The 17,588-nt window shown below is 37.1% G+C and overlaps 1 protein-coding gene across 6 annotated transcripts in view; it reads right to left on the bottom strand.

The window, feature by feature from the left end:
* Positions 1–189: 189 nt before the first annotated feature.
* Positions 190–17,588, bottom strand: part of wdr37 (WD repeat domain 37) — a 29,911-nt gene continuing 12,512 nt past the window's right edge. For all 6 annotated transcript variants that reach the window (XM_043225795.1, XM_043225793.1, XM_043225791.1 and 3 more), the window contains 8 exons: positions 16,525–16,596; positions 16,343–16,387; positions 15,697–15,773; positions 14,923–15,157; positions 14,703–14,844; positions 4,020–4,154; positions 3,344–3,458; positions 190–1,913 (listed from right to left, as the gene is read on the bottom strand). In XM_043225795.1, coding sequence (XP_043081730.1) covers positions 1,782–1,913; positions 3,344–3,458; positions 4,020–4,154; positions 14,703–14,844; positions 14,923–15,157; positions 15,697–15,773; positions 16,343–16,387; positions 16,525–16,596 — 953 coding nt within the window. In that variant the 3' untranslated portion in view covers positions 190–1,781. The remainder of the gene's footprint in view (positions 1,914–3,343; positions 3,459–4,019; positions 4,155–14,702; positions 14,845–14,922; positions 15,158–15,696; positions 15,774–16,342; positions 16,388–16,524; positions 16,597–17,588) is intronic.

The raw sequence follows: 17,588 nt of genomic DNA, 5'->3' as shown, positions 1-17,588 counted from the left end.
TAACCACAGTTAATACATAACACTCTTACACTATGCATTTTAAATTCGGTTGTAATAATTTACAAGATATATAGTGTATGCACGTTATAAATAATTAATAATGCATTATAATAAGCAAAATGTTACCTTTCAGATTTTTATTGTACACAGAAAATGAAATGAATTTGTAGATTCAATCAAAGCAATGTGATCGTTGAAAGACATCTTCACTTTATTCTGAAGCCCAGCAGTGAACGATTTTGATGCGCTCTCTCGCTCTACGTTATTATCTGATGCAATGTTTCTCCAATACAGCAAATTAAGTTGCTCTCAAATAAAAAAAGTGAAATGGCTCAATACAGAATACCCCACAGAACATTCCATCAAGTTAAAGACAACTAAAATGTTGGAGATCAGACTCCTTTTTAAAGGACGTTCTGATGGGTCATATGCATGGTTAGACAGCTGGATAAAGGATGAGCGTTTGCTATGCGTCTTTGCGTACATTTCAACTCTAAAGCCAAATACGGTCCATTAAACGTGGACACCACACAAATATACATCGCATATTAAACATCTTTTTGTTAGACCTAACAGATTTAACAGACTGTCTACGTGAAAAGAACCGACACTTTCCAAGACTTCTATAGCACGGTCCAAAGCAGTTCTGGTGTAAGTCCAGTAATGCAGTAACGATACCAATTGTAACAATGACGCAAGAGCTTCCATTTAAGGATTACCGACGAATGTCGCAAGTCTTTCAAGCGAGGTTTCTGTAGATACGGCTATGCACAGTGGTTCACACATCACAAGAAGTCCAAAGTACACCAGGAAGCCTTTCGAGCATCAGCAGGTCATACTGAGCCAGGCATCGACATTTGGTCCGATGATTATCGACGAATATTACAATACCGAAAACCCGCTGCCGCAAACAACTCTTCAACGTAAAATCTACAGCAGTGAGCAACGCTTGTTCTGAATTCAGATGCGTCGATTCAAATATTTACTTTTACACGACTTGAAAGCCCTTGAAATGGAAGTGAACATCAAACGTAGGGCTTCATAAATAGTCAATACGGTTTTTTTTCATCGTTTTTATAGGGTGAACAAGATTACACGGCAATTATACAGCATTTTGCTTCACATATTTGACAAGAGAGGTGGGTTTGTCATGCAAATGGACTGCGGCAATACTGACGGAAGCCGATTGGCCCGCTCGAACGGCAATCCGAACATCTACAAGGTGTGTATCCGCAAATGCGATTGCCGATTTCCGTTCACAAAAGGCAGAGTGCTTTAAGTTTCTTTTGCGCATCTCATCTCAATAAAAAGCAAAGCAGAACTCTATACAAAACGAAAGGAAAAAAAAAAAAAATCTAAAATGCTATACTAAAATAAAAAGTCATCTGTACAAAGAACATTGCACAACAAAAATACCACTAAAGTGAAAAATTACTCGAGTGTAACAGCGGCAGGCCGCGAACGAACGTTTTCGGCAAAGTCCCGGTCTCGCAAGGATTCACGAGTCGCAGTTTCATGCAAACATGTAAAAACGGGGGTAACAAGACTGGGAGGAAGTTCACCACACTATATGACCTCAGAGCAGACAGCGCGGGGTTAGATATGCAGAATATCCATGAAAATAATTCCCACGGACGTCGGAAGGCATGACGGGGTGAAAAACTCATCACACAGAACGTGAAAGTGTTCTATAAAATCTACTGCAGGTGTGGCACTGACGAACGTGTTCAGTCGTGATTGGGTGGATGGGCCGTGTTGAGCTTGTGCACGTGCGAAACGCGTCACTTCTCTTGCAGCAGGGCAGGGATGTTGATATTCCAGCCGATGGCCTGGCGGTCGAAGCCGCAGGTGAACAGATTGCAAGCCTGGTTCTCCTCGTTCCAGGCGGAGCAGCACACCATGCGCCGATGGCCCTGCGTGTCAAATGCAGTTTGGTTGTCAGGACACATAAAAAGGTACAAAACATGCTAATGCAATAGCGCGGGGGATGTGGCACGAAACCTAGTAAGCTGCTTTTCTGCCTTCATGGTTCGATACTGAAATTGACCCTTGTTAGAGGCTGATTTGAGACGCTCTTCATGGGCAGCGACTTTGCTAACAGCCACTCATGTGCTGCAAGGAAATAACACATCTCAAGAGAATCACGTGTGGGACTCAACTCATTTTGATTCTGGCGATTCGGTGTGTAGGTAAGCTAATTTAAAATGTACATTATGGATACGCTGGATGCACAATATTGAGTATTAAAAGGTATTTGTTTATTGGATTAAATTGTTTCTAAATGTATATGTACGTATTTACAATAGACACGGTTTAAAAAACTGAAATCAATATAGTATTGTAAATATATATTACAAAAATGTACTTAATTCTTAAAAATATATATATTAAATATTTAGTTTTAATTGTAAATAGGAATACATTACAATCAATAATAATAATAAAAAAAAAATCTGTTTTAGTTTTGTTTTTTTTATTAATTAGGGATACGTAGCAATGGAAAGTTTCAGCTGAAGGAAAGAACAAAAGTGAAACGGTGTGAAAAACTGCCTTTAATAAAAAAATAATCACTGTATTTTTTTTTTTTTTTTTTTTTACATTGTAGAGATTAGACCAAAAAATTTTAAAACAATATTTTTTGCCCTTTTTTGAGCTGCTTTGATGAGCAGAAGAGACTTCTTTTAGAACATTAGAAATATCAGTTCCCAATTTGAACTGTGTGAATGTTATGACAAATGTATTAAAGAGCTGTTGTAATTATTATTAGTCGTTATTTTATTTTACAGAACAGTAAAATTACAACACTATCAACATTTATGAACGTTAATGGAGATCCTGCAGGAAGATGTCAGTGTTTCTTTTTGCAACAACGGCACATTTATAGTCTCATTACGAATTTGAAAAGATGTTTGACGCACGTCACATTGTCATATGAATATGCCTTATAATTTAAAAGAAAGGTTTTCCACTGTTATATTAATAACTATCCTTAACGGTAATATTTTACTGTATAATCAAATAAATGCAGTGTTTGTCAGCTTCTAATAGCTTAGAATAAATCTATACTATATTTGGACGGTCTTGGGTTGTTTGTGTGTGTGTGTGTGTGTGTGTGTGTGTGTAAAATGTTTTTTATTGAAACATTTTTTTAGCTCAGTAAATTTTCATCTAACAACAGGCTGTAAAATATATTTTGCTGCAAGATATGTTCTCAAAAGACAGTCAAAAATAATAATAACTTGGCTACCTAAAGAAAAAGCCACTGTTTATTATTTTATTTATTATTTTGTTCCCAAAAAAACCCACGAAAGGTAATAAAACGCCCATTCTGAACGAAACCTACCTGTCTGTTGCTCCGAGGCAGACGGGCCAGACGGACTCCATTCATGTCGAACAGCCTGACCTGCCTGTTGTCATGTGGCAGAGCGATGATTCTTTGGTTCGCTGAGACACTTATCCTGCAGGTTACAGCCGGAAACGTCAATCAATAAACTCAGTTAAATGTAAAGAAACCAGCAGAATCTCTTTACACTAACGGATGGGAGTCAAAGTAGCCTTTGTCACTGAGGTAAACAAGTTGTAGCAATTTAATAGTGCAAATAGAGCTAGATACTACTTAATAAAATGTAAATAATAATGCATGTTGAGGTCGGAACGATATGCAAAGTTTTATTTATTAATTTTAATATTGTGAGATGGCGGAGCACAGGAAAAGAACACACACACACACACATATATATATATATATATATATATATATATATATATATATATATATATATATACACATATATACACACACACACACACACACACACACACACACACACACACACACACACAATACTATATATTGTGTATTAGTCCTGACTTTATTCTTTTATAATCAAAATATTGTGAAAGAATCAAGTTTCTCATTTTTCCAGAACTTTCTAAAACAGGTAGCGTGTTGTCTTCGCTTGTTCAGAAACAACAGTCTCAGGAAGCTTTCTTACACCTCGCAAACCTGCTGCTCTTACCTATTAACGGCTGAGTCTGTGCGGATGGTAGCAATTGGAGATCTCATGTTCTTCAAGTCCCACACCTTGACGGTGCGATCGTCACTTCCCGACACCACGTTGTCTCCCACGGTGAACACGGCTGACGTCACGGTGCTGCAAGAAACAAACGGCTTGTCAACAAAACCTCACGAGCGCGCACATCAAACAGGTTCCAATCACTCTTTAACACTTCAATGCCAAAAATACCATCCTGAACAAATGCAAATGGTTTTCAGGAAGCACACGTAAGACACCTGTACACATCGCTCTGTAGAAAGCAGAAGTTGCAGAAGGTCAAGGATCTCTGCCGCTAATGTGAAGGACGCCCATTTAATCGTGATCATGAGAGATGGCGATCTTGCCGTGTAATAATTGCGTTTTAACTCTAAAAAGCTCCTGCAGGGATTGTCCCTGAATTAAGTGTAGCGTAAGAGACTTTGAATGAAGAGCATCAGCAAAATGGCAAGTCCCCTAAAAGTAACCAGCTCAGCACTCAAGCATTCTTTGAGAGCAAGATAAGACTCTCTTTTACTTGCATGACAAATTACCGTACTAGTGACTAGAGTGCTCAAGGTGATTTGGTTATCTTCACAGTCTTATTCTTTGCAGCGCTCAACATTTCAGCAAGCAGATCATGTGAATTCCACTTTCTGCATAGTCTATTTTATCATCAACAAATAGTTATGACCAGTGTTGGGGATAACGGATTACAAGTAACACAAGTTACATCATATCTAAAGATTGTTGGGCAGGTAGTATATAGTCCAGGCTTAAATGGACGTGTTCACGACCTGATGTATAGTGTGCATAAAATAGCACGATCTGGCATAACTCAACGGTTTCAATCCTTTTATGCAACTTCTGGGGGACCCAACATTAATTTGTGACGAAAATGCACCTGTGGAAACTTCATATATGTTTGGGGTAGTTTTGCGTGAAAAGTATTGCGCTTTAAATAAGTTTTTCCCTGGAACAGATGAATATACAAATGGTACATTTTGTCTGAAAGTCGTTTTATATGCATCACCGCATTTCTGACTTAAAATGATTTCAAATGTAATGCCATGTGATGTTTTAACATAACGTACCATCTACACTTGACCAAAACCTGCACTATAGCATGAACAAAAATGAATGTGATAATGTAATGTAAAAATCGCAAGCAAGTTTGTTTTTAATGTCACATATTTCAGGGATTTTTAAATGGTCTTTGTTTGTTCACTGGATTCATACCCCAGTGCAAGTCCGTGCAAGCTTGGAACATCCACAAAGCAAAACATATGGAGCTGTAATCATAACCGTAAGAAAACGATAGCAATTGCCTGCTCTTTTACGCCTCTAGTGTTCATTTCTGTAGGAAACTGCAGCGATATGTACCTTATTGGATCGTATTTCACAATTTGCGAAAGCTCCCACAAGTACGTTTTCGTCATGAGATCAGGTAGGGGATTTAAAGTGGACAGATTGGGATTATACAAGATTATGAGCGACTTCAGATGCTTTTACACTGAAAACAGATTTCCAAGTAGCTGAATTGCTGACTGAGAGTAGGCATTCTGATTGGTTGGACCATTAACTCAAGTGGTTCCCAACCACTCTTTTTCTGGAGTACCCCTAACAATGCACATTTTGTATTTCTCCTAAATCAAAGACATTGATTCAACTCGTCAGCTCAATAACAGACTCCAAGCAGGGATGTCGTTATTGAGGGAAATGTGGAACTTACTACAGAAGGACCAGAGATCAAAATAGTAACCATATTGCAAACCACACAAGAGGGCCAGATGGTATGGTGACTCAAAAGAGGGCATGGAAAGAAGAATTCCCAGCAAGTTAAAATATCTAAACTTTTGGACGCATGAAGTAGTAGCACTTTCAGTTCTGTTCTTATATATCCCATTTGGAAGTCAATGGTATGGCAAAATTCTCAAAGCCCAAGTCCTATCTTGCAATCATCTTAAGTGGCCACCTTTGGGTCAAAAAAAGCAACACTATGGACCATACTTTATGCTGGTAGTCGAAAGGCTGGTTATGAGGGTCTACACGTGACTTCTGTGATTAGGCTCGAGTTGCTACTGGAATTGAATCTTCCCAACAAATTATATTATTACGATGATGAAATTAAACTCATCTTTCCCTGGTTGGAAGGACCACCCTCTGCTCCTGTACAGGGCATGAGAGCACCAGCAGCTGGGGTAAAATGAGGCAGAGAGAGTGTGTGTGTGTGATCTGAGACAGTCTGGGTGAACAGCAGGAATGTCAGCAACCCTCAGGGTCACAGCACACATTTAACTGCTCCGCTCAGCACACACACTTCCATTTAATGGACCTTAATATTTCTAATCTATCACGTCATTCCCTGCTGACATTTCTCTCTTCTTTGTATTCCCTCCTCTCAAGAGAGCGAGGGAGAGAAAAATGAAAAAAAAAGGGCCGGAGTGGTGCTCCGCTCGCCTCTAGCCGTGCTAATTTGAATTGACATGATATTAAGGTTTAATTAAGGGCTAAATTCCGCTGCATTAAAGATTTGGAGTTGGGTTTGGCTGTATTTAACAGCATTGCTTGGCTCGCTCCGGCACAGTTCACATCCAAAGTGAAGCGTGGAAACGTTTTCTGACATCGCAGGTTGCCACCGGAAAGCGAGGGTGGGGGCAGTGGTGGGACCGATAATAGATTAAAAGCTTGATTAAAATCCTATTACAACTCAAATGATATTTTGGGAATGTTCCGTTTCCCCTGGGACCACTGATAAGCAAGGTCGAGACTCATTAGAGGAAGAGCTGCATGTGCATTTAATAGAGATCCAGTGCTGGAGTATAATAAGATCTTTAAAACAATGGTTAAAGTAGTTGAATGTGGTTAAAGCACTTGCTGAGACTGGGAAATGTGTTGAAGATGATTTGAGATGTATGAAATAGTAAGTAGTAATAGTAGACTTCATAGTTCTGAATTGTAATTATGAAACATGTATTTAAAACACAATTCATTCTGCGTACATTGTGTCCAAAATCAAAACGTCACTTTCTTTCTTCGACACATAAGAAGAATCTTACAATCTCTCGGCCATCTGAGTTATATATAAAACATGGAAGGGCAAGACACGTTTTAAATGGCAGTGAACGGGTACAAATAGGCTCATCCATCCATCGTAAAAAGTGCAACACTCCGTAAGCGTGATCTCTAACTGCAGCGCTAACTGTTGTACATGAATTCGTAAAAGAGTGAAGTTCCAGTGGATGACATGAGACGAAGGCGTAGCATAAGCTCCGGTGAGAAGTGAAGTACAAAAACTTTTGTAGAGAAAAATGTTGGATAATTTCGATTTAAGCCAAGAGGAGACCGGTTTTCCTTTGACATAAACAAAACTGGGTTCTTGTAAGACTAGCATATTCTCACCAGGCTTTGCAAACTAAAACTAAACCGTTTCAAAAGTCTGTGTTCGACCTCCGAAATGATAGGCGTAACTGTAAAATTTTAAAATTTACTGCTATTATCAAGCTTGGAAGAGCCAGGACATTTTTTTATATATATATATATATATATATATATATATATATATATATATATATATATATATATATATATATATATATATATATATATATAACTCTGACCCTATTCCTCTTAAAAAAAAAAAAAAAAAAAAAAAAAAAAAAGTCATATACACATAGGAAGGCTTGAGGTTGAGTAAATTATGGGTTAATTTTCATTGTTGGGTGAACTATCCCTTTAAGCAATTATAAGTAAGAAGACATTTAGCAGTGCACATACTACAGATTTAGTCCCCATAAATAAACCCTGTGCCAATTGTTTTGATCAAAGCTTCATAAATAAACCCTTACTCGGTTCAAACCTACAGGCTTTTGGCTTCCAGCCTGAATCTTTAACGGCCAGCCTGAGTCTGAGAAACAGGAATAGGTGGGCTTGTCATCCAGAATTTGCGTGATCCGTCTCAAAGGAGACACCAGCTGTGATTTTTCTTCACTGAGAAACCCATTCTGACACATTCCCCAAGACAGCAGGTGTGTCTCCCTCTGTCTGTCTGAAACCGAGCACACTGGCGATACTCTCATAAGCATCCTGACAGACAGATAGCGGCTCTGACAGGAAATGCCCTGCAGATCAAAGAGGAACGAGGCGGCAAACACCACGGGCTCTTGTGTACAGCGACACTCCTGCCATGTTTCATTTGTACTGCGCCCCTCATTAGCATTTGCACCATCATTAGATGATTAGGAAGTGACATTTCAGGCCCTTCCACTGCCCTTTTGAGTGCCAACACCAACGATTAAGGGTTCAAAAGTTCACAAACGCACACTTTTCGATAAGAGTTGAGTATCGAGTATCAAATCGCAAGTCGAAATCAAGTCTCGAATCCTCTTTTGGTCCCAAATGCAAAATCGTGGAGCACTTTTGCACTGTACCCAAGTCTTGATATGCACCTCGGCACATTAATCTGAGAGTTCTTAAGAGTCTTTTCATTGACTTTGTTGATCCAGACGCTTTGCAGGTCATGGTTATTGTCAGAATTATATTCAAGGCAGAATAGACTTCACGCGCACGTCAATGTATATTTAATTGCACAACAATAGAGCCTTCAGACTCGAGTTATATCTCTGGTCACACTCCATTGTCTATAAGCACCAGTAGGCGCTAGTTCTGAAAGTGCCGCTCTTTAAAGTTTTCAACACTCGCACTGCTAAAATCAGAAGAACAGTGGGCAAAGGCTTGATTGTTTCATCTAAGTGTCCATATGTCGTAATGCTGTGCTCGTGGTGTGTCCTGATGCTCTGGGTTAGCGATGTGAAACAGGCATATGTCAGCTGTACTGCACAACGGAGCTAAATTTCACTCACTATTAGAAACTGTACGGTAGTTTGAGAGCCTCGGTCTGCAGTAAACAGACATACATCCTGGTGGTACTTATTCGGAGAGTAAAACATCTGTTGGCGCCGCGTCCGTGAAAGACTATTCGGATGTGCCCAAATCTAGCTACAGTGCTGCGAAAAAGTATGTACACCACGAAAAACACGAGTTAATATATTTATCAGATTTTGCAGTTGAAATTCGTTAGTTCACCTAAACGTGAAAACGCTTTCATCATTTATTCGCCCTCTTGAAACCTTTTCAATGAAACCTCCGCATTTCATCCACCCAAAACTGTAAACACTTCAGAAGTTCAGAAATACCAAAAAATCCATATGAATTGCTTTTAGCCGCACAAAAAACATTATGCCCAAGAACACCTGAGGTTTGTTTTTGCATGTCACGCAAGCAAGGAGATATTTTAAGATTCTGTTCCGTGTTAGCGCTTTGATCAAACGTTCTCATCAAAGTAATCATGCGTCTCTAAAAAAAAAAAACATTTGATTCATGAATTAATTGAACCGTTTTGGTGCATAGACTTGAACGGACAGAAATTTCAGGTTTCAATAAAATATTTTCATATTTTATAGAAAAAATGTAAGTCTTATGGGTTTGGAATAACACAAGGTTCGGTAAATAACACTAATCCAATTATTATCTATACTAACAAAATGAGCAAATTGTTAATAATAAAACTTTTAATAATTTTGGTGAAACTCAAAAAAGTATAATAAAAGAATGAATAAAAGATTATCGGTCACACTTTATTTTTAGGTGTCTTTTTCACATGCACTTACTACTACAATAACAATTAATTATTCATAATTACATGCAAGTAACGCTAAGCCAAGCCCTAATAATACAGTAAGTACATACAGGCTAGCTAATTAATATTACTCATCTTTTCATGATCATTGTGATTATTTGTGAGATGTTGATTGCTAAAAACTGTTTCACGTGACAGCATAACTTATCAAATTACATCGTTAGCGATGTGCAAACCTCAAACTGAAATTTAACTGGAAAATGTTAATAAACTAAACTTCTGCATTATTCATTCTAATCAAATTTACATTGCTATTTGTCACATTTCATCGCACTGATCCATCGATGCCACCGCATTTATGTATTTATGGTATATCGAAATGAAAAGTTGTGTTTTATAGTTAAACCGTTTCCTAAGCTCACACAATACAATCGCAGGCAATCCGAACATATTCATTGGTTAATCTGCAGCTGCGTTGAGCTGGATTTTTTTAGACCAATGAGATCCCGCTGTGGGCGGAGCCACTTTATTTGATATAAATGAAAAGAAACCAAGCGACTTAGTAAGTGTGTGTATATGTGCATGATGTCACGAGGCGTTAACAGCAGTTGGGGGATTAGGGAAAGTGAGAAACAGGAAATCGGAGAGATAGGAAGTGTGAATGACAGGAAGTCCGGGTCGTGTGTTTGTGTGGGTGTGTGTTTGACAGATGCAGGGAGAGAGAGAGAGAGGTAGTCTAGCATGATTCCTGTACGCCGGACCCACAGACACGCTCAGCATGAATGAATAAAAACGGCAGCCTGTGTGAAGGTGTGTAAGTGTGTGTGTCTGGTCTTTAGGAGGTCCTCAGCTCCTGCCAGGAGCGCTGCAGAGCTCATTCATCTTACGGTCCCAGTGCAACAGAGCATTCACTCCCACTGACAGCACAACACCCTCTCTCTGTCTCTCATGCGTGACTCAATCACACACACACACACACAGCGCACTGTACGCCACTCATTACAACCAACAGCTGTCTCTACAGCCCACACACACATCTGCATGCAGAAGTGCTTATACACGCTGCTATTTCCTGTCAAAAATCTCATTCATTAAGCCTATCGGTGCATTCTGAAGTCAAACTTTCCGTGTCAGGCGTCTGAAGAAAATGCCAACATGTCCGGGTGTTAAAGTCAGGCCATTGATAATTAGTTGCTAAGGTGTTCAGCGTGTTTTCTATCATGCTGCCATGCAGTTGTTAGAATGGGATATTGGGCAAAAAGAAAAAAAGTGCCTCTGAAGAATTATATTTTGACATTACAGTGAGATATTAAGGGCCCAATGAAATCTATTTTGTTTTTTTTCCCCAGATACAATTTTTCCTGGATTCTATTCAGGTCTGTCACAATAATCAATATATTGACTTATCATTCAATATATGTGCCTATGTCATGGTTATGAAGTGCTACTTCAAATTTTTACAAATCCTCCTACAAAAGGCATCTGATGCTAAATATGGATTGCGTTTTTCACCAATAGTCTGCACCTCTACTTTTCAGGGGGAAAAAAAGTTAAATCTCCATAAAAGTTCTTTGTGCATTTGTCTTTTTTTCTACGTGTAAGAACATTTGTATTCACTATTTATTCAAGTTTTTTAAGGTATCTAATATTTTAATGTGTTATAAAGCATGTCTCTGTAATTATGTGTAACATCGAAAAAAACATATATGAAATATTATAAATTATTGTATATTATATATTATAAATATTTTTAAAAAATAAATGACACTGAAATTATTAAATGTAAATCCTACACCAATTTATTAAAATTGTCAGAATAGTAGGGAGCTAAAATGGTTACGTTTTTTCAAATTTAATTTTGTTTGGATTTTGCGGATGGAGTTAAACAGTTCTATTACCTAAAAAAGGGGTCTTTTAAAATGCAAATCAAGAAAAACTAAATTTCTGTAATTTGCTGACAGTGCTGCACAACAGGGGTTTACCGTTTAAATAAAAAAAAATACAAAAATTGCATGCTTTTTTAATAAACTGGACTATTACTACTAAATTTAATTTAGTAGTATGTAATTATAATGTTATATTTCTGTAATAATTTATCTTAAAATCTCATTTATACAGTAACACACAGAACTAAATAGTAACAAAATGTTTTTTTGATTTTGTGACATTCCACTTTATGCAGTCTGAAATTTCTTTATAATAACTTTTTTTATTTTCTGCAACTGCATCTGCATTTTCACCTTTGCGTAAATCAAAGTCCTAGATTTTAGCGTGTCATAATCAGTCAGGCAGACGTTGATCGCAATGAAAAGTGGCTGCGCACCTTTCCTCAGTAAGCGGTGAAGATTTGAGGTACAGTATATTTCGCATGAAGCACTAAATGTTGAAATAACAAAGATGCTGCTAAAAAAACCCCTGAGAAAAGGTTCTACACAGGTGTCTGTGCTGAGTGTTGCTCGGGGCTCAGTGACGTCTCATCAACTCATCATACTCCTCTCACACACAAGTCTACAGAAAAGTGGATTTGCTTGGGACTCTGGGTGTTTAATTGTCAGGTAACACCTATTTCTAACTCAAAAGAGGTCAGAAAATGTGAAAAAAAAATTAAATATGAATAAATATGAGTTATATCAGTTTATTCTTATATTTAAGTTTCTTTTATCTTTATAGGATACGGTTTTAATCATTCTGTTGTGTGTGTGGGGTTTTTTAGCAGCAAATTAAAAAGGTTTAATTATTTTCATACTGTAAAATATATTAAAATAGTTACACCTTACATCTATTAGTTGCTTATTAATACTAGTCATTTAGCACATATATATGCCTTATTCTACATGACCTTTATCTACATCCCTAATCAAGCTCGATACCTAAACTTTACTTTACTAACTATTAATAAGCAGCAAATAAAGAATTTATTGAGGGAAAAGTCATAGTTAACAGTTCTATTCTAAAGTGTTTATTGCTCTTTGTTTTGATGTTTTCAGTTTTTAAAAAATAAAAATACAAAAATTAAACGATACATGGATTTACTTCTTTAAAAGATTTTTTATTCTTGTTTATATTGTTATTATTTAGTATGCAAGTAATTAAACTAGTGCTAATTTAATAAAATTTCTGTTTACAGAATATATGAGTTTAATGTGCATATTTATTATGTACATAGACACATGTACAGCATATATTTTGAAAATATTGACATTAATTTATATTATTTATTTACATTTATTTATTACATTATTTATATATTTACATTCATACAAATTATATCATATATAAACAATCTTAAATATATATAAAATAATAATAATAATAATAATAATAATAATAATAATAAATATATATATATGCACATAATAAATATAAACAGTACACACACATTGTTATGTAAACAAAAACTTTTATTTTGGATGTGATTAATAAAAATAAAAATGTTGAGAAATTTATTTGCGCTAAAAAGATTTTAAAAAATATTATACATTTTTACATTTAACAAAATAATTTAATTTTAATATTATGCAATAACAATTTGATAAAAAAATGGGTTGTTCTGCTTCCTTTTTTCTATCTTTTTCTTTTTTTTAATTATTACTCGCCATAAAAAAACTGGAGTCAAAAACTGGAGTCAAGCACGACACTATTAGATATCTGTTTTGGGGGTGTCTGCAGAGTAATATAATTCCCCGATTACGGTACACTATTGTTTAAATATGAGCGCTTGGAGTAATTAATGAAGTCAATGAATTGATCCGCAGCGATCTTCGTCAGAAATGTGAATGCAGAGCGGGCGAGTGGAGATATCAGAGAGCCTGCGTCAGTCTGAATGAGAGTGAAGGACAGTAATTGACTTTGCACGGAGGCGCTGACAGTGGGAAGCGTGCGGCGGTACGGCGGCTAATCTCATTACGCTGATTGTCTATTTGAGAGCATTACGCCGGGATCTGACGGAATTATACATGTTGGGCTTGAACATAATGAGCTGCGTGTAATCCCTGGTAATCAAAGACTGCAGCGCCTCCTCGTTCCCTGCTTTAACCAGCAATAACCACCACGCAACTGATTTCACACGCCACCAAAACACAGCTCGCACGACAGGGACCGCTCTGAGAAAACCCGAGACAGACAGACAGACTGAGAGAGAGAGAGAGAGAGAGAGAGAGAGAGAGAGAGAGAGAGAGAGAGAGAGAGGGAGGCTGCAAACACATTAAACACAGCCATACAGCAAAGGGCTCGCTTTAACTTTAACCAATTAAAGTGAGGTGAGAGACAGGCCCAAGTGTAACTGCTGTCAATGCACTGCCATCTAGTGGGCTGAGGAAATAAAACTAATGTCAGAAAAGTAGTTCAATTAATGCCCGTGTTGTTTCAACTAAATCAACTGCTAAAATGTATATTACTTGAATTATTATTCATTAATTTAATTATATTTATTTAACAATATTTTTTAATATTCTGAAACAGCTTGTTATATGTTTATATTTTTGGGGGTTTTTTGTGCTTTTGATTATCTAATATGTAATTTTATTTCAGCTATATTTGTAATTATTGTGGTAAGAAATAGTCATTTTATTCCTTTTTTTTTATTTGCATTTAATATTTTTGTTTTATTAATTATAATCCTTTGTATTTCAGTTATCAGTCTTTGTACAATTTTTATAATATAATAATAATTTTGATTATTATAACACTAAATTATATATTTTATTTATTTGAATTCATTTAGCTGATTTTTTTGGTTGTTTTAGGTAACAATACCACTGACACTTGCTATATTATTATATAATTTTTTTCCCCCATTCCCACTTTTCCACAAAAAGTGCTTTCATATTTTGCACAAAGTCACAAGCTACAGCTTCACACGAAACAAAGATTTTTTTTTGTTTTGTCAAAATTTTGTCCCTTATATTTTTCGTCAAAAATGTCTTGACACGCAGGTTTCTGGAGTTGGCTCGTGTGTTGCGTTTGGTTTCATCGCGTGCCGGATATTTCACGCTACGTAAAAAAGAGAGACTAGGCGCCGTGTGACTTACTCGGTGTGTCCCTGGAAGACGTTCACCGAGTGGATGGAGGGATCTCTGAAGTCCCACAGACGGAAGGTGGTGTCCCTGGACGAGGTGACCACCAGACGCTGAGTGGGATGAGTGCAGCAGTGGGTCAGCTCTTGGTCGTGACCTGCGAACGCGGGGAAAACACAGCTACGTGATCCTGAAAAAAAAAGCCAGAAAAGCAAACGGCACGGGGCTCGTTTACCTGTGAGGGTGTGCACCAGCTCGGAGGTCTCCACGTCGTAGAGGTTGGCCGCTCGGTCCCAGGATGCAGTGACCACCTGCTTTCCTCCCACCAGCCAATCAGCCGCTATCACCACCCCCTGGTGGCTCTTCAAGGTCGTGGTGGCCACGCGGATAGTGGGGCATTCGTTGGGCCCATCCGCCTCGCCGTCGGCCTCGTCTTTATCAGAGAAGTCCACGTCATCGTCCAGCGAGGCCTGAATCAGGAAATAAAGGAAAGCTAATGCGCGCCATTTTATTCAACATTTTAAAGCTACACTGCGGATTTTCTAGCCTGTTTTTTTTTAACGCGATTCCAGCATCTGCGAGAGCTATATTCACGCTGAGAAGTGGCGAGTCCATACACAGGTCTGTCATAGACATATAGTGTTCAATCGACCTAACCTGCAGGAGGAAACCGGAGCCTTTGGGTCTACAGCAGGTTAAAAAAAAAAAAAAAATCAGCGTACGTCTTTGCGAAAGGCTGAAATTTCGGTTACGTTTTAGCTCTGCTCCACTGTGAACACACCTGGACACAGGACGCTTTAAAAAAAAATGAAGCAGCATTTTTGCCTTTATTTGATAGGACGGTAATAAGACAAAGTGAAGAAGGGATGGGATCGGGAAAGGACAAATTTGGACAAAAAAAAAATTGCATGCTCTTGTAAAATATATGCAAATAAATGATATCCGTTTCAATATTCACGTTCACTTTTACAAAAAACCTGCGTGTGTGTGTGTGTGTTTTAACGCTCACGCTGATGTCTGCTGGGGGCTGGGGAAGCGGCAGCTGCACCATGTAACGCCAGATGTGTGCCGTCTGGTCCCCGGACGCTGTCAGGAAACAGACAAAACAAACACAGATGGAGCATTATATAAAAAAAAAAAAAAAAAAAAAAAAAAAGGACAGTCATCCATCAAATCACATTTAAAAGTATGTGACAGGAACGGGGGGAGACACAAATAGAGATGTGACAAATATCTGTATTTCAGTCTTACGGAAACATAAATATTAAAAGGCAACGTAGCCTTCAGTCATACCATAAATGAGTCATGCGTGTAATAGATTTAATGTGTAATAATAGTTTATAACCACTGGACGGAGCCATAATGCATCAGCAACAAGTTATTTCATGAAAACTATTGTCATTTGCTTTGATAATAAATTAATGGATGCATAATATTCATTAAAAAGTATATTCTTTTTTGTTTTAATTAAATAATTACTTATATTTATTTAATAATCGACAGAAATGAAAATGTTTAAACTGTACAGGAATATTTCTTGCAATATTTTTAATCGTTTAACCGGTTCTGAAAAAAGTTCACATGGTGGCTGTAACGCTTTATCTATATTGAATTATATATTCAGGTGGAAATATGTAAAAGCGACTGTAGTTCACCTGTCAGCGCCATCTGCTCTGTTGGGTGGAACTTAATGGAGTTGACTGCAAAACACAAGATGCGCATTAGAAACGATGCGTGCTCAACACCGACCAAACCCACGGCGTGTCAAAGTAAAAGGAAAAGTTCGCAAGATTAACGCAAATATTCACACGCGAACGATGCAAAAAGAGCTGCGCACCTGATCCAGCATGACCGGCATATTTCAGCAGGCACTTCCCAGTCTCAATACTCCACAGCATGGAACAGTGATCTAAAGAATAAAGAACGGTCAAATTCACGTGAATTAACGACATCTTTAAATCTATATGAACAATATTATTTTCACGATGTTACTGTTTTTACAAATAAATGACGAACGTAACAGATAAAAGCAAACAGCAGTATATTAGGGTGTCATTTGCAATATGAGCAATTTACAATTGATTATTTTTAGCGGCAATAACAATCAAATGAGCGCTTCTTAGTTTACCATTTAGGGTAACTAGCACAGCAATTTGTAAAATGTAAAGAAATAATAATAAAAAATATTTTTGGTAAATTACCATTAAATAAAAAAAATGTGCAGCTTTTGAACATTAAGATTGCAATTTTTTGCATTTTTCTGCATTTGTTTGACTCAAAGTACAGCACCAAAAAATAAATTAATTAATAAAAACACTAACTGTTTTCATTCGAATATATTTTCCAATTAAAATGTATTTAATACATTAATTTATTCCTGTGATTTATCATTACTTCAATAACGATCATTCAGAAACCATTCTAATATTCTGGCTTGCTTTTAGAAAAAATACGTATTAAGTTTACCAGATTTTTTCCCCATTTTTTTTTATCTGAAATAAATTTGATAAAATCATAAATGTCTTTACCATCACTTTATCAATTTAAAGCATTCTTGTTAAATAAAAATATTATGATTTGTTTAAAACCGGTTCTTTTAAATGGTAAACATATTCAGAACATGGCGCCTGCAGCTCCGCCTTCTTTTGTTGCGTAAACATTTGGGGGCGGCGTTTAAAAAAAAATAATCCCACTCTGTGATGTAGAAAAGTGGGGGGCGTGTTTAAACGAGCCGCTATGGAGGACCGAACAAGTCATAACTTTTATAAACAACACCTCTTCGCTTTTGAATCGTTGCAACTTCAGGGATCTTTAAGAAGACTTTTCAACCCTCCAAAGAAAAAGGAACGTTTTAAATTGCGTCATATGACCCCTTTAAACAAAAAAAACCGAAATGCCCAT

This window comes from Puntigrus tetrazona, chromosome 24, assembly GCF_018831695.1.
Source record: "Puntigrus tetrazona isolate hp1 chromosome 24, ASM1883169v1, whole genome shotgun sequence".
Lineage (NCBI taxonomy): Eukaryota > Metazoa > Chordata > Actinopteri > Cypriniformes > Cyprinidae > Puntigrus > Puntigrus tetrazona.
This window is presented reverse-complemented; position numbering and strand designations above follow the sequence as displayed.